The sequence below is a fragment of the Protopterus annectens genome, chromosome 1.part1 (genome assembly GCF_019279795.1).
Source record: "Protopterus annectens isolate FY-2018-M chromosome 1.part1, PAN1.0, whole genome shotgun sequence".
Taxonomy (NCBI): domain Eukaryota; kingdom Metazoa; phylum Chordata; order Ceratodontiformes; family Protopteridae; genus Protopterus; species Protopterus annectens.
In genome coordinates this window covers 954,201,409-954,226,867 of record NC_056726.1, presented here as the reverse complement: position 1 = coordinate 954,226,867, position 25,459 = coordinate 954,201,409, and the positions used below count along the sequence as shown (strand labels likewise).

The 25,459-nt window shown below is 38.7% G+C and overlaps 1 protein-coding gene across 2 annotated transcripts in view; it reads left to right on the top strand.

Annotated features, from left to right (window-relative positions):
- The first annotated feature begins 419 nt into the window (after positions 1–419).
- Positions 420–25,459, top strand: part of ADAM17 (ADAM metallopeptidase domain 17) — a 2,408,764-nt gene continuing 2,383,724 nt past the window's right edge. Inside the window, exon 1 of one of the 2 annotated variants that reach the window (XM_044079174.1) lies at positions 420–640. In XM_044079174.1, coding sequence (XP_043935109.1) covers positions 529–640 — 112 coding nt within the window. In that variant the 5' untranslated portion in view covers positions 420–528. The remainder of the gene's footprint in view (positions 641–25,459) is intronic. The other variant, XM_044079166.1, reaches the window with a different exon arrangement.

The window sequence follows — 25,459 nt, the reverse complement described above, 5'->3', positions numbered from 1 at the left end:
GTGTAAGCAGCACTTTCAATTAACCTTTCTGCGAGCTTCCTTGTACAAGTTGTTAAGTGTTCCACATTATGACAGGTATTTTACCGCACGTTACTAATAAAATAGGAGTTCATGGTGCAAAACACTACAATACAGGTTTTAACAGACAAGCAAATAGAGCTTGGGACTAACGACACCCGTTCAATAGGAGTTAAGTTACTGATACAGAAATAAATTAACTCTTTCTCGAAGGGTTCTTATTAGTATAAGAGCTCAAACAGCTGTACCGTAAAATACGTACTGATCTAAATAAAATATATTACACCGTTTCTCTATTTTTTCCCCACAAACACTCAAATTCTACAACCAGCTCTCCTCTTCCGTCAGCACTCCGTGAACTACCAACGCGACCACCCAATCAGAAGAATTACGTGATGTTGAGAGCTTTGTATTGGAGTCACATGATGGTCTCACGTCGTGGGGTTCTTCCTTTCACAGGAACTGTACACAGAAGTTTTGGATTGTGAACTCGTAGTAAATGTTGCCGGCATGTTGTTAATTGTACTCTCGAGTCTGTTATCGATTTTATCTGAAAGCTTTAGTAGCTCAGTGGATATGGCTGGTTATTCATCGAAACAAGGAAATCAACATCTAGAGCTAGGTAGAGGCATGACGTTTTGTTTGTAAATTCCTGGGTAAAATATGTATGTTAGTATGATTATTTTCCGGGGTGCAGAAACTTTATATTTAAACATGAAGAGAGGAGTTTTATTTGGCGACTTGAGTAACCACTTTCGTTAGTATCGCTTGTTATATTTTGTAAAGTTATTTAATGACAAAATTGTTTTTAAGAAGCCTCTCTTCTGTATTTCCCAGTTGGGTTGATGGCTGATTACTGAGCTGGATCTGGTAATAAAATGTCTATCGCCTTGAACTAAAAAGCTGTAGTAGAAAGCAGTTACTGTTTTATTACATTTTCCCAAATTACTAAATGCATGTAAATATTATACATACCATCATCATCAGATTGTAATTTATATGTACGTTGGTGTCGGTTGCCATTGAAACATTGAAGTAAATAGAGAAAATACTATAGATTAGCAGTTGAGTTAACATGAACAATCACGAAAACAACACAGTATTACTTTAACGTTTTAGTACATAGTGTAGATTTGTCAAGGGTGTAGCTAGGCATACTCAATGTACTCAAATGAGTACATTTTTTTCTGAGCATCTTTATGGTACCTTTGTATATTTAGAAATGTCTAAACTAGTGCCTGTTGTATAGAACCATGCAAAACATGTTTATATGATAGGAATGCACCTCTTAAAATAGTCTTATCTTTATAAATGGAGACAGTTGAAAATAGTATATCCCTTTCAATAGTGTATAGGGGCAGCTTTTTGAGTGTTCAGTAGATTTTTAAATTATGGGGGGGGGGGGTTAGCAAAATGAGGTTTGAGTACAAAATATGAATTTCTGGCTACACCCCTTGTTTGTTACCTGTTCATAGTGCCAGAGGTATGGAGCCCTGAGGGTGACTTGGATTTATCAGTGAAGAAGGAGCAGAGTTCAGAAATGTTATGGTATTTTACAGCCTTAGCTATTATGGAGGAAGGGTTATGCATCCTAAGTTTACAAATAATGGGTCATGCATTGATGGATGTTCTTGGTCTTAATGGTCTTATGTCATTGCCTGTTGTACGTGAGTTTTTGTATTTGATAAAGTGTTAAATATCCCTATGCCTGCAAGTTCGGTGCTGAACTGGGATGCCTTGGTTCCCCTCTCAGACAAGGGACGAAGTATTAGGTTATGTCTTGAGGCTCAGGAGCGACTCCTGTCCCAGATCAAGGAGGTGCACAAGTGTCAGTTGATGTCTTGCTGCTTAGTGGCCAAACATTAAAACTGTTTAGATCTATTATCTAATTATTTTATAACTGTTAATATACAAAAGGTTCCTCACACCCATCTCCAGGTTCTCCCCAACCTCTTTTATAGCTCTCAAATTTTAACCAACTTACAGTCCTCACTACTTTCCAAACTTGAAACCACCCACTAAAGTTGCAAGATTTGCAGTCAATCTGCTCTCAAGATCACACCACTGTCGCACTCTCGAGACACTCAGCTGCCTAGAGTTTCCTAACCAACTCTTATTTACCCAACTTCTTATTATCCGTACTATTTTAAATAAGCCCTCTTCTTGCCCTAGCATTTCCTCACTTGTTTAGCCTCCTCGATCCCTCAGAAGCTCTGACCAATGTCTCTTTCATATTCACAAACCTAAAAAAAATCTGTTGGACAGAATCTCTACAGCTCAATCCCTGCTCTTGCATGGAACAAGCTCCCTGTGACCATTAGAAACATTTCCCACATCCATGAATTCAAGAAAACTCTCAAAAGGTACCTTAATAGCACATGGATTTGCCTCTGTAATCATCCCACATGAATCCACCCTTTTCTCCATCACTATCCTCTCTCTTCCTTCCTTTCCTACTACCGTAACTCACTTAACTGTCCTGTATTGTACAGTTACTCTATAAAGATAAACCAATGTGTAATATAAATTCATTCAAATGTTTTATTGTATATTTCTATGTTTATATTTTTTCTTCATTCAAATGTTTTATTGTATATTTCTATGTTTATATTTTTTCTTCAGTGTTATAATGCCTCTTACTATATTGCACTGTGAAGCTTTATCTACATTTGCTTAACTGTTTTATTGTATACTTTCACTGTATTCAACTTCCATTTTGTAAGTTTTTCTTTCTTACTTGTATTGTGGATCTTTTCTCCCCAGGTCTCCACCGAGAAAGGGCTTTAGCTTAGATGGACTATACCGGTTAACAAATATGAAATAGATAAATAAAACTAATTAGAAGCTACACAAAAATGGTTTAACTGTATGTCATCTGGTTATTATAATTATAGCAAAATGAGCATGCATTATGATTTTAACATTTGTCAAGTTTTAAAACTTTTTCAGTAACCCCTAAAAAAACAGTTTTAACAAAAATGTTTATTGCATTTTATGTAAACACTCTCTGTTGTGGAAAAATTAAGTTTAATTAGCAAAATTGTTTATGATGTTTAAAGGGGATTTCTAAACCTTGCAAGTAATGAAGGAGGTGTGTCCTTTAGCTCCCTAGTTATTGTTTTTACTGTAACCATGTTTTGTCATGGCAATAGTTTAACTTCACATTGAACTGGAACCCCCCCAAAAAAAATGTTTTTTGAAAGAAAGAAAGGTCTGAGTATCCTACTTTTCCAGAGGACACTTTTTCTGGTTTAACATTGCTAAATAAATGCAGCATTAATTTGTACATGCCTGTATTGTTAGGATTTGTTAATCCTTAAAAGATGAAATCCTAGACTGAGTAGGCTAATCAACAGCTAATAAACACTGTGCCAAGACAAACTGAATTGTTCTGTCATGGTAACAAAAATGATGCCGGTATTTCCCCTGACCTTGTCATCTTTGGGTTTTATTCTTGACTTCTGGTGTGTGTATCCATTTTGTTTTCCTGTTGCTTTCCTGTAGCATGATGGATTTTAACAGTAATATAAAAAAGTACTTGTGCATAGGAATGACGTGATGTTTAACAAGACTATTTGTTTACTGTACAAGGCAGTTGCTTTTAAAAAAATAGCATTTCTGTAAATGGAGTCTATTGACTTGGGAGTCAAATTTTGACTGACTGATGTGTGTGCTTTGTACACCTCCTAAGAATATGTTGCTTTAGAGGTGAGTTCACTATTTGTGTAGTGACATAGCCAAAACTAGGCTATCTCTCTGTTGCTGTCCACAATTTTAGCCTTTGTGACTGGTTCTAAATGGTTTAATTGATTTAGTTGAGATTCTTGTTATAATTTTGGGAAACTTAAACATGATTATTTTTATTGCTGTGTGCTGATAGTATTCCTTATCTTTGATGGACTGCAGCATAGCCAAAATCAGTAATAACATTTTCTCTAAAGCAAAGAATGTGATTCTTATTTGACTTTACAGTTGGATTTTGAGAGCCACTGCTGTTCATGCTAGCTGTTTCCAGTTTGTAACATCTTTATTAAATTGTCACTTAAAACATAGGCACATGAACATTTATATAAAAGAGAAGACCATCTTAACATGTTCCCAGTTACAAACATTATACATCACATATATTCTTTTGTATAATTATCACTAATCTCACCTTAAACACCTTGATAAATTCCTGCCTTTCTTTAAACTTTCTTCCTCCTCCAAAACATTATTCTGCATGTATTGTTTCCATAATTTCCATTTTTCGTTGTAATTTGCTCCTACTCTTCTCTAAAGATCCAACTTCTAGTTCTTTTATCTTTGTTATCCATATTCAGTAGTTCGGATACAATTGGTTTAGACTTTAATTTTCATTTTCTAGTAATTGCTTTTTTGGCAGACCCCAGAATTAAACTTAACAAAGGCCTTTACTACGTCTAGGCAATTCAGATCTTGTATCCCAGCTCAGAAAATTATTTCCTTGCTTACATCCATTTGGTCACCCAGTATTTCTAACATAGTACTCTGTAGGGAATTTTTAAAGACTGCCAACTCATTACACTCCCAAAACGTATGTCCCCAGTTTCCTCTCTCATTCCCACCACACCTCCAACAGTTGCCATCTACCTGAGGAAAAATTCTTTGTGGAGTCTACTTGGGGTATAAAATACGTATGGAAACTCTTCAAGCAAAAATCTTAAATCTTCTAGACTTTGCATATATGGAAGAAGACATACATATGAGCTGTGTCCAGTTTTTTTTTTGATGCTCTTAATTCTAAGGCTTTTGAAGAAATGTATATAGCTAATGTACTTCACATATTTTAACTTACTTGCCAAGTGTTAACTGCAGTCTTACTCTCTGTATGTATGCAACTAATTTAATTGTTTTGTTAATAAGTCTAATTGCTGTTGGTATACCATATAAGTTGTTATCATTATTAGTTGAGCTCTGTATTTGTATGTTTTATATGTTTGGAGCTTTTCTCTTCGGACCTCTGCTGAAAAAGGGCTTCTTGCCCAATCAGACTAACCCGGTTAATAAAGGTCAAATAAATACATAATTAAGTAAATAAATGCTTTTGAATTCCAAATATTAAGTGAAGATGTTTGTTAGTTTATAAGATTTTTTAACTACATTTGCTTGCATACTTATTCCCATGAACATTGTGTATGAAGCATAGTGTGAAAAGTCAGAAAGTAAAACACACTTTCTTGTGCATATTAATATTTGAATCAAGTGAAGTCCATTTAACATTTTTAATTTTCGTCATGTCACATTGGCATCTAGTATGACAACATTTGAATAGAGAAGTTCATTGACTGCGTATTTAAAAAAAAAAAAACATGGCTTGCAGACTAAAGGCAGTTATTTTATATTTTAGAAGTTTTGTGCTGTCAGATGTGCATACGATACACAACGGGGAATATAACAAACCATTCAGCAAAAAGGAAATAAACTAAAAGGCATTTTGTTTGTATATACATATGTATGTATGTTAACAGACTGTTGTAACTGCAGTGGAAATTTGTATTGAATTCATCTGTTTAGCACAGGTCACACAACGCATTTTCTTGTGGCAGCATAGTCTTTGAGGGTCTTTTTTTTTTTTTTTTTCATTTCTGTAGTAATTCTGAACACCTTAAATAGGTTCACTGCAGTTAGGCTGTTCACTAAATTAAATGTCTAACGGTCTATTGATATGTGATGTACAGTTTCACTAAAAGAGGGATTAGTATTGCCTTGTTAAGCATGTGCAGTCATGTATCGCAAGCAGCTATCCCATCTAATCTTGATCTCCAAATTGATAACATTGCTGTTTAAACAAATAAGTTAACTATGTACAATGTTTGTTTGTGTCTTTCGGCTTTTCCTGGTTAGGGGTCGCCACAGTGGAACTCCGGTCCGCTAATGATTGGTAGTTAATTTTTACGTGCCGAGTTAACAGCCCTGACGCACAAACTATGTACAATATAACTTAAATTTAGGTGGTGTTCTTTTACAGTACCTTATTGTTTTGTTATTATGTTACAAGCCTTAACAATTGAAACAATGACAATACCTTTCATTACAATCTACTTTAAGTGGGTGTAAGTTTTAGGTGCTTTTTCCATATCGTTGTCCTCTTCTACCTTCATTTCCATTGTAGAATCCCGTACTGCTCTTTTTTTTACCAGTGAGTTCTGTTTCTGATTTTCCATAGTTATTTCCGTATTTTAATCTGACTATAATCCATCTTTTTCTCTCTCTCTCTCACATCAATGGTTTGTTTTTGGTTTTCCTTTTTGGTTATGGCTTTCTTAGCCACTATCAACACTAAGGTGATGATGCTTTCATTTATACCGATGTTAAATTCTCTTCCACGTGTAAGACTTGGCATATTGTTCTATTAATTTTTGTATCAAAGCAGCTCCATACATTCCCAAAATATATGCTCTAAAGGACCTCTTTCTGAACTTTCACATCTATAACATATGCTTCTTGTCTGTGGTAATGTTTTGCTCAAGTCTTATAGGAGTATAGAAACATTTATGCAGACATTTCCATGCAAAAAATGTAAATTTATTTATTTGCATTTGGGTACTGGGAAGGTTCGACTGGGTCATGCAAAATAGTGGAGGGCCATGGAAGAAAACTCTGTAAACATGTTTAGTGAAAGAAAAACTTATAAAGATAGTATAGACATTTTGAGTAAAAACAGTATTTGAAGACCAGTGATTACAGATTCGTCACAGACTGGGAGATTTTATATATATATATATATATATATATATATATATATATATATATATATGTGTGTGTGTGTATGTATGTATGTATGTATATATATATATATATATATATATATATATATATATATATATATATATATATATATAAAATATAATTTCTTTTTAACTAATCTAGTCAGTTGATGCAAGAGTAAACATCAATTGAAGATAAAGTGCATCTATTGTGAATAATGCAGCAGTGCAATAACAAATTAGTATCAGCTGTTACTATTTCTTTTTGAGAAAATTGTTGTAAGTGAGAAGTATATTAACTATAAATAGGTTGGCATAAGTGGTCACATAAGGAGAGTTTAGATAAAGTAATACCAGCATACACATCTGTTTAGAAGGGATTAAAAGGTATTATCTTTATCCTAATTACATGTTTAGGGACAAGTCATATTTCTTTCCATCGATCGTCAATAATAGCTCTGTTTAATCATTCACTCCATGCTGTTTTTAATTTTATATTGTCTTGTCAAATTTGATATTGCCTTATATACTTATTAGTCTTTTATGATGTCATTTCTGTTCAAGCTTGAACTTTAAAAATCTGTTTAACACAGACGTTTGTCTAACTTCATCCAATTTGTTACCTCATCCTCTCTTATTTGCTCCCAGATCTTGGTCCTTTTCCATAGGTTCAAGGGGGTTACTAGGCTAACAGCCCCAAAGCCTTTACAAGCCTAACCATGTAGTACCTTAATTGACCATAGTTAGATGGTCATGTTGGTAGAGTGATTCTATGATCAGCACAAACTGCTCCTGTCCATGAAGGATGTAGGTGCCACCCTGGGGTGAATTTACAGTCCCCCATCCAGTTGTCAAGGTTGCACTTAAATACGCTCATTGAGGAGCTCTGCTTCACTTGAAGTGGGAGCTTATTCCAGAGGAACAGCAATGTCTGGGAGAGAGATGTGTCTCCAACATGTTTTTTTTTAATGTCACAGGCTAGGTTGAGATCCCTGGAGCGAGTGACTCTCATTTGATTTGTGGATGTGTGGCCATTAGGACAGGGTAAGAGACTGCTCCGTAGGCTAGGCACAGATCACCTCTCAGCAACCTGTATGATACCGAGTATTGTGACAGGACTTTCAGTCTTTTCATGTAGGTCCTGCTTTGGAGGCCCTGGATTCTCTTGGTTAGAAACCTCTGCGGTCTCTCCAGTTGCTGCAGGTGTCTGATGAAGTACATACAGAAGGCAGCACTGTACTCCAATTAGTGATCTAATAAGGATAGAGTACAGTGGAGTTATAACTTCCTTAGTCTTGGATGCAATGCCCTTATTTTTGAGATGCTCAATGTAAAAAGCTTTCCTCACCACTATGGACAATGACAATCAAAGTTTAGATTACTATTGATGTGTGTTCCAAGTCTCTCACCATTGAGTTTGAGCTTAGACAGGTGCTATCTTCCAATGCTCATTATGTTTTTTTTTCTGTTTTCCTTATTACTATATGTAGTATATCCTGTTAGTATTGTTCTATTTTTGAATGTCTAACTTTTTTAAGTAAAGCCATGATTAATAGTAATATATATGTGTATCTATAACTTTTTAAAATCTGACCACTACTTACGTGTGGTCCTGCAAGTCGCCTTATCAGATACTGTGACTTTCATATGTTTTTATTTAGACGTGTTCCAAGTTCTGAATCAAATATATTCACTTAAGTTGGTTGGTCTTTTAGTGTGCCTCTAAATATGGTACTCCTAAATCAGTCTACTCCTTTTGTAAATGTTAGTTTTTTTACCCCTTTGCAGTCTTTTTCTTTTATCTGAAATGAACTGTGTAATTTCCTTTTTCATATTTTCTGTATCTCTTCTCTCTGTTTATGTATATAATTTTGACTTGCATACAAAGTCTTATCTTCGCTCATCATTTGATAAATTTCTTTCCACATTTCTTTAGCTTCTTGCTTAGCATCCAGTTTCAATCAAATTCCCAAGTATTTCGTCTTGTCACGACCCTACAAAAAAGGGGAAATTCTTTACCAAGTTATGGCATAGTTCATTACTCATTTACTTTATATTCTGCTGTGCTGCTAAAATATGTTAGTTTCAGATATAAATTTTATATTTCATTAGTATATTGTAGTTCCAATGCAAATTGTTTGAATCTTAAGGGTTTAGTTTAGTATTGTCAGCTGTTTATCTTCCGTAAACCCTCCCTGATCCAGTTCTATAATTCTTGGCTATATATTTGCCAAAATCATCTTTAAAACTGTGTGCGCATGATTCAGAATCAAAATGGGGCATTGTAACCGTGGATCCAGTGTAAGTACCACTACTGCTTTTTTTCCAAGTCAAGGGCAAATCCCCAACTAGAAAAATATTAAACAGTAGCCAGATTTCTGTACTTTTTTATTGGAATTCCATCACTTCCAGGAGTTTTCTGTGTATTCTAGTTTCTCATTTCCCCTATTTTTATTTTTCAGCACAATGTTTCTGTTACTGGAGTAAGTTGTAATTGTTTCAGATGTGTTACAATTTCTCTTGTGTTACTGTCAACCTCTACATCTTATTTGCATAGTGTAGTGTAGTAATGGATCCACTCCCAATCTATTGTTGTCATACTTCCTGATTCTTAGCTATCATCCTTACAGCCATTTGTTGTCTTAAACATTGAGCAAATAATTTGGTTGTTGTAAGGTTATTGTTAAAAATAGTTGTTTTAACAACTGCTATATGTTCATTCATATTTTGCTTCTGTAAATCCTTCACCTGTTTAAGCCTTCTAAATACCTACAGTGACTATTATTGCATATCTCATGTTTTGCCTTTCTCTAAGAAGTGGGCTATGAAGGACCCGTTTGTATCATTTTTGTCACTTTATATGTTTTAGTATATTATTATCCCATTTGTACCTGAGATCTTTTATTTTTCAGTAAAACGATACACAATTCCCTCCACATCCCAAAAATAAACAACATATAGACTATTGACGTCTCTCACTAAAAGGATTCCCTACAAAACCTTTCCCGTTTAGGAGTAGTTCCACTGAAGTGTCCACAATTTGCTTTTCTGCATCTGTTGACTGATTTGTTAAAGGTGTATATGGGCAATGGCATCTTATGGTCCTTGCGATCACTTAGCTTAGTACTACCCTAGGGCCTATACAAGCCTAGCCATAACAATTCCCTGGATATTTCTTCCCACTATATTTACTTCCCTGGACCCCTGTCTAGCAGGGCGACTGACGTTATCCCCGGGGTGAATTCTCCCATCCAGTCGTTAAGGTTCTTTTTGAAGAGGGCCAAGGAGGTGCTCTGCTTGACATGTATGGGCAGTCTTTTCCAGAGTCTGGGGAGTCTCTGGGTCAGGAACCTATCCCTCCAGCATGTTTTGTTCATTGTGATGACAAGGTTTAGATCCCTGCAGTGTGTGGCTCTGAGGGATTGTGATTTCTTTAAGCGGAGCATGTCCAACAGCTCAGGGTTTGACATGGCCTTGTATGTTAAGCAGAGATCGCCTCTGAGTAGACAATATGTCACAAAGTATAGTTGCAGTTTTTTTACACTGTCAGCATAGGGCATCTGCTTTAGGCCTGTGATTCTTTTAGTGAGGTATTTCTGTGCCTTTCCAGCTGTTGCAGATGTCTTGTGAGGTACATACCAAACGGAGCGTTGCACTCTAAATTGGTCTAATGAGAGATGAGTACAGTGGGACAATGACCTCCTTTTTTCTGGATGAAAAACCCTTAGTGATGAGGTGTGCCACATAGAAAGATTTCCTGACTGTTGTGGCAATGTGGTTATTGAAGGTGAGACCACTGTCCACCTGTGTCCCTACGTCTCTCATCACACTTTCGGTGTTTAGTGTACTGCCACCTATGTGGTAGTTCATGGGGCCGGATTCACGAAGGCTTGCACGGAGTCTAAGAGTAGAGTAAGACTCCATGCAGCCAACATGTCTGCCGAGCGATCCAGGAACAGCCGGCAGGGGCGTGCAAGAGAGCTCCTAAAACGACTCTTGCACGGACAGTGTTAGTTTATGCAAATTACCTCATTTGCTGCTGAAAGTTATGCAAATGAGGTAAATTTGCGATCCAGGAAACACTAACCTGTCCGAGTAAGAGTAGTGTTATTTGCAGAAATGTACTCGGTTGGCAACTGAGTACCGTTCTGCAAATAGCAAAACAGAGCCATGACAGCTCCAAATAAAGGATGTATCCAGTTGATGAAGCATGCCAATGGCCAAATATATGGCCATTGGCATTTTTGTGTGTTGCAAAATAATAAAAATTATTTTTTTTTTCCTCGATCTCTGATGTTTAAGTGTAGCGCAGTGCAAACGTGCGGTGCAATAAAAACAGAAAATCAAAATTTAAAAGCCAAAAATATGGATTTAATTCAAAATATTAATCTGCCATGCAAGTGAATGGCAGGCTGTAGACAACATGGCTCTTGAGTAGTGGTTGCTAAGGGGGGAAGCTCAGTGTGAGAGATGTAACTAAGCATTAGTAGGCAGTCCTATGCAAATGAGGATAAGGATAGTGAATCCCAATTTTCATGTCCCTAGAGTATAAGAGTAGGAAAAGGGGAGTAACAGAGTAGAAGATGGGTGATGTCATAAGGGGGTATGCATCAAAAAGACTGTAAGCTTATTGGAGCAGAGTGGCATGTGTTTGCTGTGAGTTACTCAGGACTAAAAGAGGTGTGTCTACAGTTGTCTAAACTGAAGGTGTACGCCGTGACTATCTCTAAAGTTTCTTGCAAAGCTGCTTACACTGTGTGCTCGCGCGTGTAAGCCTGTGTGCACCCGTGTAAGCCTGTCTAAGCCTGTATACACGAATGTGCACCTGCCTAAGCCTGTGTAAGCTTGTGTAAGACTGTGTGCGTGCATGTGCACCCGTGTAAGCCTGTGTGCGCGCGTGTTTGCAGGGCGTTGCCCCCTGTGGAAACAGAAAGGGAAAAGGAAGGAAAATAAGTAATAGGAAGTTAACCAAGGAGAACTAGCAGAGCTGCCAGGTGAAATCAGTCAGAATCAGCCAATTAAACAGGCAGTACAGTAGCCCAGCCCACCACTTAAAACTCTGCAAACAACATTGCCCCGTGTTTTTCTCAGAAACACTGCAGTCAACAAAGAGAAGTGAAAACTTAAAAAGCTTAAACTAAGACAAAAAATGTTAGGGGCTGCCATTGCTGTTATAAGGCAACATGTGCAAGATGCTGAGGGTGGTGCCATTGCGAGTGCTGCTGAGCAACCCACTGTGAGGAGATGGAGAAGATGGAGATGTATAGACCCAGGGTAACCTACCAGGGGCTACATGAGCTGGAGATAGTGGAGTGCTATAGAGTGACAGAGAGCTCCTGTAGCAAATTGTTGAGCTGTGCAGGCCACGCCTCACACACAGAACCAATAGAGGGGAACCCATCCCAGTTCAAACCAAGGTATGTGTTGGCCTAAGAATACTAGCAACAGGTACCTTCCAGAGACCAACTGGTGATATGATGGGGATTTCACAGGCATGAGCATCAGCATCAAGGGTACTGCACCATTTCCTGAATGCCATGTCAGCACATGTCGGTGATCATGTATATTTCCCCAATTCCCGTGAGGTATTGGCCAGCAATATGCGTCTCTTCCAGCAAATAGCGGAATACCCTGAGGTATCAAAGCACCAGCTGGTGAGCGGGGTAGGGCCTACATCAACCGCAAGGGCTTCCACTCCATCAACTGTCAGGTCATGTGTGATGCCTAGGGCATAATACTGAATGTGTGTGCTGGCTGCCCTGGAAGCTACCACGATTCCCATATCTGGCATCTGTCGCAGCTGTACCAGGCATTTGCCAGTGGGGACATCCCTGATGGTCACTTAGTGGGGGATGCTGGATACGCACTGGAGCTGTGGCTGATGACACCCATCAGAAATGCACACACACCTGAACAAGAACTGCACAATGAGGCACATGCACAAACACAAAATGTAATCGAGCGTGTGTTTGGGATGCGTCATGGTTCCGGTGCCTGGACACATCTGGTGGAGCCTTGCACTACTCACCAACTACATGTACCCAAATTGTCATGGTATGTGCCATGCTACACAGTATGATCCTGCGAAAACAGCTGCAGCAGGAACAGCATGGAGCAGGGCCAAACAGCCCCCCACCATTGCCAACGCCTGCACAGGCACTGCATGACTCGGAGGAGGAACAACCTGAGCCTGCCCCAGTAGGTAGAAGGAGGTGTGCCCAGTATGCCTTGTTCTTGGCAAAGAGGCAACGCATAGCACATACACTGGCTCAGTAGGAACCCTGTAAATGATACCTCTCTCTGACTCGCACATAAAATAAAGGGGATGCCTAACTTGACACTACTTGTTTCCAAACATGTATAGGCAATGTAGTATGTGCATCCGACATAGGCAGCCCTGCAGCACCACCTGAGGCATGATTGCCATGTTTTAAGAAATATAAAGCAGTGCTAAGCAGCTTTCACCAATATCTAGTATATGTAAACAAAATTGCTCGTGCAATGCTGGGCAAAGTCAGGGCAATTTGAGCAAAGTCAGTTAAACATGCTCATCTGCTTTACTGTTCCTTAAGCAGTCTGATCTGGCCAGCATGAAAATAAAAAGCAGTGGCAGGCCTTGAACCCAGGATACTGTGCACTATAGTCACAGTACTGAAGCACTAAGCCGTGATAGCATTTCAGTGGCACAGACACAGCAGGACAATTGTACACTAATGCAAACACAACGCAATGCTGTATCATGCCCCTAAAGAGGCAAATGGGTAACCTTTCCCACACGCCTACGCAGACAGAGAACATCAGGCCAGGCGTTGTGATGTGGGTTGTGTAGACTATGAAGTTGCAAGCTAATATACGTGACACAGGACGCTAACATCCGTAGTACAGTAGTATGCCTCAAGCCAGTACAATAGGCAACAGTACAGACTGTAATGGTGTCCTGTACATAGCAGTGCAGGCACAGCAAATGTGTATAAGTGTCAGGTGAAACCCACATCCTATGTAACAATCTGGTGTGCCCACGGGTAATAGCTGTCTCCCCTGTATGTAGAAATGTTAAGTCTATGCAAAGTGTCTCATGGAAGCCCTGCAGGCACAGCATGATCCCTGTTGATCTATGACACAAAGGTGAGCTCTGCTGTAAAAATACAATATAATGTTCCATTCCTACTTTAAATAACAGACATCAAGCTGTACTCTGGAACAACGCTCTCTCTACTCGGCTACCTGTTAATATTGGAGTTCCTCAAGGCTCCATACTGGGCCCTCTCCTGTTCTCTATATTCATCAATGACCTTCACCTAGTAATTCCCCAAGCTACATGCATCCAATACGCAGATGACTCTACACTTATATGCACTGCTTCATCTGTATCTGAACTTCACTCCCTATCTCAAAACACATTTAACTCTGTAGAACTATGGTTTACAAAACGCTGCCTCTTATTAAACCCTAAAAAAACTAAACTTCTCCTTTTCACACCTACCAGTAAATCTCCACCAATAGACTTCTCTGTATCATCCCATGACGGTGCAATCATATCCCAAGATCAAACTACCAAACTGCTAGGTATCACCATAGATAATAACCTAAACTTTGATGCCCATATCAACAACATTCTGAAAACTACCAATAAAAAAATAGGCTCTCTTTACAGGATCAAATCATTCCTCACTCCTGCAACTAGAATTACCATTGCCCACACACACCTTATCTCCACCCTTCTTTATGCCTCACCCATTTTTACCAATCTGTCAAAAAATAACCTTAAAAAACTAGAAAACTCCTGTAATAGCATAGCCAGATATGCCACAGGTAATCCTTACAGAACTCATCACTGTATTAATCTCAAGCACCTTGGATGGCTTGAATTTCAACAGCATCTAAAATATAATCAACTGACCATCGTCCACAAAATACTGTATCAACCTGACAAAACACCCATCTTAAGTCCCTAAGATCATCACAAAAATCTCTTGTATACATCAACAAATCAAACAGTAGAGCTGGAGACTCTCTCTTTTCTATTTCCATTGGAAAAACCTGGAACCTACTTCCCTCTGAACTTACCACACTTCCCTCAACTACTCTGTTTAAAAATAAGCTTAAGCTCTTCCTAAAAACATACTGGATGTGCCCCTGTTCTAAACCGGACTGACCAACTTATCCATTTTTACCTGAATGATTCAAGATTCTCATCTCTGAATCTACTTCTTCTTTCTAACTAACTTATTTTGCCTTCTTTTCTCTAAATCTGTTTCTTATTAAATACTACTATGCTTCCTCTCCTTCACAGTCCTAGCTAGTACAGGATTCATTAAAGTGACTCATATTACTTCCAGATTTATTACCCAACTGCTTCTCCATTTCATTTTCCTTATCTTCCTTTATTACCTACATCAATTCTATTGCTTTTTTCTCTTCTCTCAACTAGTACTCTTTAGTAACATTTAAATGTAACTTCTTATTAACTATGCTAAGTCTATTGAAATATGTGTAACCTTCGTTATGTACTTGTAAACTTGCAGCCTTCTCTGTTTAAGAAAATGTATATGCATTCTAAATATGTATTTTCTGTAGATGTGAACTTTGTTTAAATTGTGTGGAGCTTTTCTAACCGGGCCTCTACTGAAAATGGACATATATCCAGCTAGACTAGCCCAGTCAACAAATGTAAAATAAAAATAAATAAATAAACTTGATTTACCATACACATATAGTATAAATATGTACACTGTGTGTGCTCACACACTCCAAATGTAGTGGATTTTATTCAGCATCACACTGAAAGGTCATGCTGGGCATGCTCACACACTTAAAGAAACTAAGCAAATGTCAGGCAGGAAGATACTGAAAGGTCATACTGGGCATGCTTACACACTTAGGCTAAATACGGATGTGATAAGGGATCTATGGACAAATGTGTATAGTCATCTCTACTTCCAGAAACACATTCACAAAGTGGTCTGAAAATCCTGCTATGTGTTCACACAAACTGCCAAGGTCTGTGCATGTAGGTCAAAGGAGGTTGCTATTACTCAGCAGTCATCAGACCTGTCAGAGAGTACCACAACACACTTGCGATGAATCAGACTAGGCAAGTTCAGCAGCTAGAAAGACCAATGAAGTACCTTAACAAGAGGATTACTGGCCTCAAATAGTTGCCTCATGCAACAAGACTGAATGTAACCCAATCTGTACTCTGTTGCATACTGTCTACTCAGGAGATCTCTGCCCAACAGACAGGTCCATGTCATGGTTACACTCAGATCTGTTCTGAATTACAGATCAGTGTCACTAAATGTACAGAGCCAACTGATATTGCCAACATCCTGGCAGATAGGATCATTGTTAACCCCACCCCCCCACCCCCACCCATGAAAGAGCACATGTCTATAATGGAAGACTGCAAAGTTGCTGTCATCACGGCTGCATAGGTAAAAAACACTCTCCAAAGCCAGTATCACAGCAGCCATGGGACTAGATAACTTCCCAGGCTGTGGAGTATCTACTTCCCTAAAGTAAACATCAACATGGAAGGCCTGTGGCTACTGAAGTTTCCAGAGGACAGCAAACTAGGAGCCATCATTGTAAACACTAAAGATGTGGACATCCAACAAAAGGGCCTCAATGAGACAGATGGCTGTTGTCCAAGCCATGGGCTGTAGCTCAGTGCCAAAAGGTGCATTATCATCACCTTTGTTAAAAACACTGTAGCCAAGAACTACAACATAGGTGGTAATGTACTTCACACTGTAAGTGTGAAACCCTGGGTCACAGGTTGACAGTGGATACAACTGTGATAAGCACATTGCCACAGTAGTCAGGAAACCCTCTTATGTGGCACACCTCATCACAAACTGTGTCTCATGCAGAATAGAAGAGGACATTGTTCCCCTCTACTCACCACTCACTAGAACTATAAAAGAGTACAACACCACTGTTGCTACGTACCTCACAAGACGACAACAACTGGAAAGCCAGCAGCAATACCTCACAAAGAGCATTAGTGGCCTGAAATACATGCCATACACAGACCATCGCAGAATGCTCCATCTGTACTCCCTTGCATATCGCCTACTCAGAGGTGTCCACTGCCTAACATACAAAGCTATGTCAGACATAGTGCTGTTGGATATGATCCACGTAAAACACTCACAATCACTCTGACCTTTGGACCCAAGACCATGAGTGAAATGCAAAAGGAAGGGGTGTAGCCATTTACCTTATGGATATCCACACCTTCAGGTTACTGGCACAGCATGAGGCCTTGGAGACCATGCAAGTGCAACTAACATTGGGCAAAGCTGCCCATCAGAATGTAGCCTGCTACAGATCATGTACTTTGTCTCAGGAACCTCACCCAGTATTCTGGAGAACAATGGCAAATATAAAGGTCCTATCAAACACTGTTATATGAGGAGATTCCAACTACCCAAACATTGAGTGGGTGAATTACTCGTATACAACGTCCTTTGCTCAATGTGTCCTAGAGTTAAGAAACACTAACACCCTGGAACAGCTGGTCAGCATGCCCACTAGAGGTGACAACATACTGGACATGATCATCACCAACATGGGGTACCAGTGTTCCACAACAGAGATGAACCCCTCACTGGTAATGTCAGATCATTAAGTAATCACACTGGACATCCACATCCCGCCCCCACATCCAGTCAATGAAACCACTGTGAAGACATTTGCAAAAGCAAACTGCACACTTCCCAAGACCAAAGTGGAACGTTCCGAAGAAATATTGCTATAGGATAATGGTATGCAATCTGCAGAATCATTTACAAGTGCATCCTATGAGCATCTACAGGGATGCATGGAATGACACATCACAAATAAAACCAAGATGCACTCCTCCAAAACTAGGACAACAAGCAGGTGTTTGTTGTCCATAAATAAGCTAGACAGGAGAAGGAGGAAATGAACACGATAGATCCAACTTCACTAAAGGAAAGGCATCACTGATCATTATCAGGAGGAAACAATGATCGCTCATAAAATAATCCATGGATCGTTTCTAAAAACAAATAGCCAAGGAATGTAAGAATAACAACCACAAAGCCTTCGGTAGCTATACCAGACATGTAGGTGTCAACTTCCAAATATGCTGTCAGCTACTGAAAAAAGGAATGACATACACCAAACCAACTTTCATTGCCCACATCCAGCGGGACAAGTTCAGTGTAAACTCCCCCCCATCACCCCCCAAAAGGGCCTGTGTCCATCACAGAAGGATGCAGAAACCCAGACATCATGGACATGCAGGTAAAGACAGCCCTCACCAAAGCTAAGAACATAGCATCAATGTGACTGTATGTTGTCCCAGGCTGTGTCTTACACTAGGCCCATAAGAAACTACACCCTCACCTAAATTCACTGTCCAGACTCAAAGCGTACCACAGGCTTTGTACCCAATGAATGGCATACACAGTCATCCAGCTCCACAAAGGGTGTACCAAAACAGAACCTGGAAACCATTGCCCTATATGTCTACTCAGCCGGGTCTACAGAGCTATTGAGCAAATTGTCATGGAACCCATACACTGAGACATTGGAGATCTCCAGACACTGGACTCTACACAACTTCGCCTTGTTAAAGGCAGAGCCTGGCTCCCAAACCTAATTGACTTATTTAAAACAGTTACCATGAACATAAATGGAGGTGAAAGTAGTCCACATAGCCCACCTGAACCTCACTAAGGGCTTACCACACCATTCCCCACTCTGTCATCATGGACAAGTGTACCAGCTTGAACATTTAACAGCTATGTCACAGGATGGGTGGCCAAGTGGCTCACAGATCAAACACACATGTTCATAGTTATGGGTGCTATGTCCATCACTAAGCCAGTCACAAATGGCATCACACAGGTCTTGGTCCTGGGAGCCCACCTGTTCAGTAGATACTGCTCAGAGGTACAGGAAAGCACGGCAGGTGTATGGCTGAACAGGTTTGTAGATGAATGGTAACTGTGGTCCATAATTGACTGTGTGTGTGTGTGTGTGTGTGTGTGTGTGTGTGTGTGTGTGTGTGTGTGTGTGGGTGTGGTCTCCTTGGGAAGGGGCAACCTTTTAGGAGTAGTAAAAGACTTTAAAAGTGGTAAACTAAAAGACCTTAAAAGTGGTAAACTAACCTTTGTCAAGTCAGATGATGTCACCATCCTACAAATATACCTGTGGAAAAGAGAACTCCCAGTAATGTGCATAGCGCGTCATGTTAATGCGTACTTCTCTAGTATCATGAAGTAGTTTAGGTAGGGGTTTGAATCCTTCACTTGGTGAGTGTGTGTGCTGTATGTGTGTGACACTGTTGGTCAATGTATTGTGGGTTTTGCTTTTACCACTGTATGACATATCAGTATGCATTGCACATGTGAGCTAGCTGTGTGGCAAATACATATACGTACATGTTACCTCAATGATTGCATATGTGGGAACCCTGCTTTCTCCAAGAACACAGCTGTCATCCTTGCCAGACTGTGCTGCTGCTTCCCAGACCTTAGGTCACATCTGTATGCTTGTGACAAGCCCAGCCACTGCAGTGATCCCTGGCCTAGGTCATCTGTGTCACACAAAGTCATTACGGTTCCTATTGGAATGTGTGAGTGAGGGTCAATGACAGAGGTATATGTCAGACCTGTTCAAATGCAGCAAAGTCTGTCAATGATGACTAGTCATAACCGGTGTAGAACAACCTATGTGGATATGCATGCAAACCCTTGTTGCTTATGTGATCCACCAAGGGCTTCCAAAATGCCTTTGGAAATGTGATTAACAAAGGAGAGATGACATAACACTTGGTTGCATGTACACATCGGTACCTGTTCATCATGTTGGTGGCTACTACCTATGTGGTACTGTGGGGATAATATGTTCCGTAAAGGTGGATGACTGTGCTTAGTTTGGCTTATAGCTTTACAGCATGGGTTTGACAACAGGCATCTGTCTGTATAATACCCTTGTGGAGGATGTGTGTGCCATCTGGAGAATGCATTATAGGCCACAGTATGCATTACCAGACGTGGACGGACATAACCCTACTGCGATTGCTTTTGCTGTATGCCAAACAGGAGTGGTGTCAGTAATGGGTGCATGTGAAAACCAGTGGTTACTGGCATTGTATAGTACCTGAAGGATCTAAATGTTTCTGTGTGTCGGTTGTCAAGACATCATCTAACGATTGGTTATGTTCAGGCTGTTGAAGTGATGTATACTACCAGAATGCAAAACAATGACCGATAGTAACAGTATCACCCACAGCACAGTGTCAAACCATGTCATACACATATGTGTAGTCAGGTTCTGGAATGTGTGTAGTACAATGCATACTGGCCACCAATAGAAACTATGGAGTGTTACTGTGTAATACAGAGCATGTCACCCTGGCCATGTGTCCACTATGCACGTACATGCAGACAGTGTACCTCCACCATGTTCACAACTGTACACCTGCAAATCTGTGCTACACACATCCCACACATACTGTCCACTCTAACACATGCTGCCAATACTGCACATATCAGCCAAGTGGCACGTGGCCAGACAGTACACAATTGGAACCAACACTGGTATAAACAACACTACAATGACAATCATAGCTTTAATGCATCATGCCTGCTCAGCTACACATTCAAGCATATCATTACACTAAATATAAAACAAAAAGCTTCCGACTCTCCACGTTAATAGAATCTTACTTTTTATTCATAAAAACAGACAAAAGGTAAGCGCTTTCGCGTATGCTACCATACGCTTCATCAGACAATTTAATGTGTAAAATAGCTACGGATTTATAGGGAGGCTCAGCCAATAGACAATTGTCTTAAGTTAATCAATTAACTCCTTATTTAATTAGGGAAAATTTAAGCATTCAAGCATTTAAAGGAATACTGTTTTTTAAAAACTCCTCGTTAAAAAATGTATATGAAACAAACATAAACAAACATAAAAAGTAATAAAAACGAATTAAACCATAGCACCTCAAGAACATTCAAGAATTCAAGAATTTCTCGGAACAAATGTTGCCTACTCTAAACACATTATAAAGCAATGTTTTAAAACTACTAGACAAATATTTGATTCAAATATATTCCAGCATATATCATTGAAGACATGTGTAACATTCTCAGCTCACTTAAGATGTGAAGCTGCTCCCATAGTTCCTGGTTTGGAGGTTTTCGTACCAATATATACAAAACATTTCTATTCATAATAAATACTTAAAAATATAGATGTGTATATGAATAAATAAATAAATATGTATATAAATATATAAATATGTAAATATAAATAGATATAGATAAATATATATAAATAAATATATAGATATAAACATATAAAAAAAATGGAGATATAAATTATAAAATACTATTTCTGGAAAGTGTATATATTTGTGATTGAAATAAAATTGTGTCAAAGAAAACTGCCACTAACAACATACTCAAGATGACTAATATCTAATATAAACTTTTGGAGTTAAAAGGTGGAGATTAAATAAATTTATAAAATAAATTAATTTTTATAAGATAAAATGAGAGAAGCGAAGTTCTATAAATTCTCAGGTTGTATAAATAATATTTTAAAATCATAGTATAGAGTGTCTTTAAAAGAATTGTATACAGTTCTTAAAAACAATTGAATAAACACATTAATATTTATGTATACAAGTAAGGAATAGACATTAAACAAACAATTAAATGTAGATGTATCAAACGGCTGCTGGGTGTAATAACTATACTACACTTTATAATGTCATCTTCGATTATTAAGAAAGGACCTAATGGTGATATAATTGTTCAAGCCTGGAGGGCAGTGACCTCTAAGTTTAAGTATCCATTTTAATTCGTTTAGCTCAATCATATTTATATAGTCACCACCTCTATCCGTGGGCTCAACAATTTGCAGCACCCTGAATACAAAAGAATGTAATGGATTAGATATCACATGCTTGGTCAAAGCATTTAAATCATTTTTCTTTTTTATATCATATTGATGGTTATATATTCTATTCTTGAGTTTCCTTTTGGTAAGTCCTATATAGAATACATTACAGCATTCACATGTGGCTAAATAGATTAATCCAGAAGTGTTGCAAGTGGCTCTAAATCTAGGTATAAACGTAAAATCAAATTCTGGATGTACAAATTCTTGGCTTTTGGTTATAAACTTGCAGTAGTTGCAGTTATGACACGGATAAGTTCCAAAGAATTCGTTAGTATGTAACATGTTATGTAATACTTTTGGCTTTCTGTCACATAGTAAGGATTTTAAGTTTTTATTACTCCTATAGACTATATGAGGAGTATTGCCTATTATTTTCTTAGTAGGTTCATCCAGCATTAAAACCTTCCAATTATTAACTAATATTTTCTTAATATTCATGAAGTCATTGGTGTATGTCGTAATAAAAGACACTCTTTCAGTATAATTATGATTAAAAATAGTATTTGTAGAATGAACTGCCTGGTGATCATAGCTAAAATCGTGTGAAGTCAGAAATTCTGACAGCAAAACATTGTTTCTGACTTCCATGACTAGATCATAGTTATAACCTCTTTCTAAAAACATGTTCACCATATTGTCAGCTTCTCTATTTAAATCATCCTTGTCAGTACATATTTTGCTTAGTCTAGCAAACTGGCTTTTCAAAATACCTTTGAAGGTATGACGGGGATGCATACTGTCGTATTTCAAAATGGTGTTCCTCCAACATTTTTTCTTAAACAATGTGGTTACTAATCTCCCTCTTCTAATATTTATGCTGACATCCAAAAAATTAACTGATGAGTAGGAAGTTTCAGCTGAAAATCTGAGAAACGTTGTTGTATTTTCTAAACAGGTTTTAAAATTATAAAATTCCTCTACTGAGCCATCCCAAACAATTAAAATATCATCAACAAAACGCTTATATAATAAAACTTTATGAAATAAGGTGTGTGTAAAGACATTATTCAGTTCCCAGTGATGCACAACTAGATTTGCATATGTGTTTGCACAGGGGGTCCCCATGGCTACGCCACAGGTTTGAAGGTAGAGCTTACCCCCAAATGCAAACACATTGTTGCTTAACACCACTTCTAATAGTTGGCATATCAAAATGGTTGTATTCCCATTTACATTTTGACTATGTTGTAGTAAGTCTCGTATAGCTTCAATCCCAACGTCGTTCGGGATTGAAGTGAATAAACTCTGCACATCCATTGTGATTAAAAGATGTTTATCCTGTCTGAACTCAAAGTCCAAAGATTGTAAGTAATTTATAAGCTGGTATGTGTCTTTAAGGATTGTGGGTATGGCTTCTACTAAGGGTCTTAACGTTTTTTCTAGGAAGATTGATATATTTTCAGTGATCCATTTAGCACCAGACACTATCGGCCTCATCTGTGGTGGTAGGATCTCCTTATGCATTTTCGGTAGCCCTTTAATTACAGGTACTACCGGATGCTCAATAGAGAAAAAGTCATATAGAGTATTCGATATCTGGGTGCACATTAACATATCATACATATCATCATTAACAGTTTTGATAATAAGATTGAGCCTAGTTTGATCAATTAAAAGATATGTATTGTCAGCTTCCAACATATTACTCATTAAAACATTGTAATCAAATGTATTAAAAATGGCTAAGCCTCCCCCTTTATCAACTGGCCTGAAAGTTAGTGTATAATCATTACTCAGATTTCGTAGCGAAGTCATGTTATTGCTTGACATATTAAAAAACGCACATTTTCTTTTACCATTATAAAAATATCTATAGAAATCAGTTTCACATAGCTTAACAAAGGAATCTATATGAGCTGGCATAGCTGGTGTAAAAGAACTTTTCTTCTTGTATACGGGAGTACTAGCAGCATTATGCGTAATAGTGTTCATGTCTTTATTAAAAAACAGTTTCAGACTTACTGCACGTGCAAAAAAGCGTAAATCAATTAATATTTCAGATAATATACTTCCCCGTGAAGGGACAAAGGAGAGACCATTATTAAGCAATTCGATGTCACTAGCATTCAAAGAGTAGTCCGATAGATTAAAGTAGAGCGTGCTTACTGCCTCTGCCTTCTTGGTTGATAGGCATTCATCTCTCCGGACAGCTTTCTCTTTCTGCTTTCCCAGCTGTTCCTTCTTCCTTTTGCATATGTTGGTTTCCTTATGGGCAGGGGTAAAAAAGGAGTGTTGTCATCATTACGCCTTTTACTAATGGCTCCAGCGGAACTTTTTAAAGCCTTGGCTGCATTGTTGGCTTCTTGATTCGGAAGTGGTGTCGAAACAAGGGAAGCACTAGTGACTGAAGCAAATGTCTCAGGCGGCGTAGTAAAGGAGTCGTGTGACGTATCCGTAGCAGCGCCAAGTTCAGCTGTTATTGGACCAATCGAGATGGGTGCTGTAAGTGTGCGATCCAAAGGCGCTGAATTCGAGCCAGTGTTCTCCCCTGAGAACTGATTATCCAACCTCCTCGGCCAAACAAACACATTGCCGGTGGAGAAATCCCTAAAGTCACGTTGAAGCTTCCTTGATTTGATTTGTTGAAGCTTCATAGCGTATGTATTTACTTGACTGTACATATTGTCAAGTTTCCGTGTACAAAAGGGATTGCCAAAATTCTTTCGTAAGTCTGTGTTAAAGTCATTAACCTTAGATATTAGTTCAGCCTCAAGCGGTTCAAAATAATCAATAAGAAGCTGCATATGTTTATGACTAGCTTCAATGTTAATGTCTTGCCATTTTTTCAATAGCACCGGATGTGTATCTCCATACGTTGGCATAACCAGTATACGCATCCCTCTTGGAATCAATTTATAGTGAAGACATGCCTCTAAGTGCTTACGCTGCCATATCATTCTCTGAAGTTTATACAAGTCATTTTCAAGCATTTTCATGCTGGAGTTGAAAAGTTCTATATTAGGAATGTCAGTATCAGTTGTACTCGAGACAGGTACATTCAGATCCAGAGCCAATAAAGGGTTCGACTTACATGAAGTTATAGCTGTCCATTGTTGCTCATTAGTCAATCGCCTCGGTTCCGGATTATAATCCAACTCAAGATCCATGTTTGCCATAACGTGTGCAGTAGAGCTCCGACAATAACAAGTAGATAAAAAACAGGAACGCATCCCACACATACTGTCCACTCTAACACATGCTGCCAATACTGCACATATCAGCCAAGTGGCACGTGGCCAGACAGTACACAATTGGAACCAACACTGGTATAAACAACACTACAATGACAATCATAGCTTTAATGCATCATGCCTGCTCAGCTACACATTCAAGCATATCATTACACTCTACTGCTGACAACATGCTAACATTGCTATACTGCTATACAGACACCCTGTGCATCAGTACCATGGTAGCCTGTTCCTGCATCGATGTTACAGATGACAGGAGGCGGCACAGGTTTCATCATATGCACAGGGTGTGTTGTTGGTTTGCCAGAGGCCTACAGTGAGCCATCCAATCGACATGTGTGTGTGTGTGTGTGTGTGTGTGTGTGTGTGTGTGTGTGTGTGTGGCAAGAATACTGGAATGGGCCAATGTTGTTGTAATGTGTGTGGGTATGTGTTAGCCTTGGGTGTCTGGAGTATGTGTGTGTGTGTGTGTGTGTGTGTCTGCATGCACACAGTTCCATGTGGCTTCCATATACGGGTATTTGTGGGACAGTCACAGACTGTACCTGCGAGGCTTTACAGATCACAGTC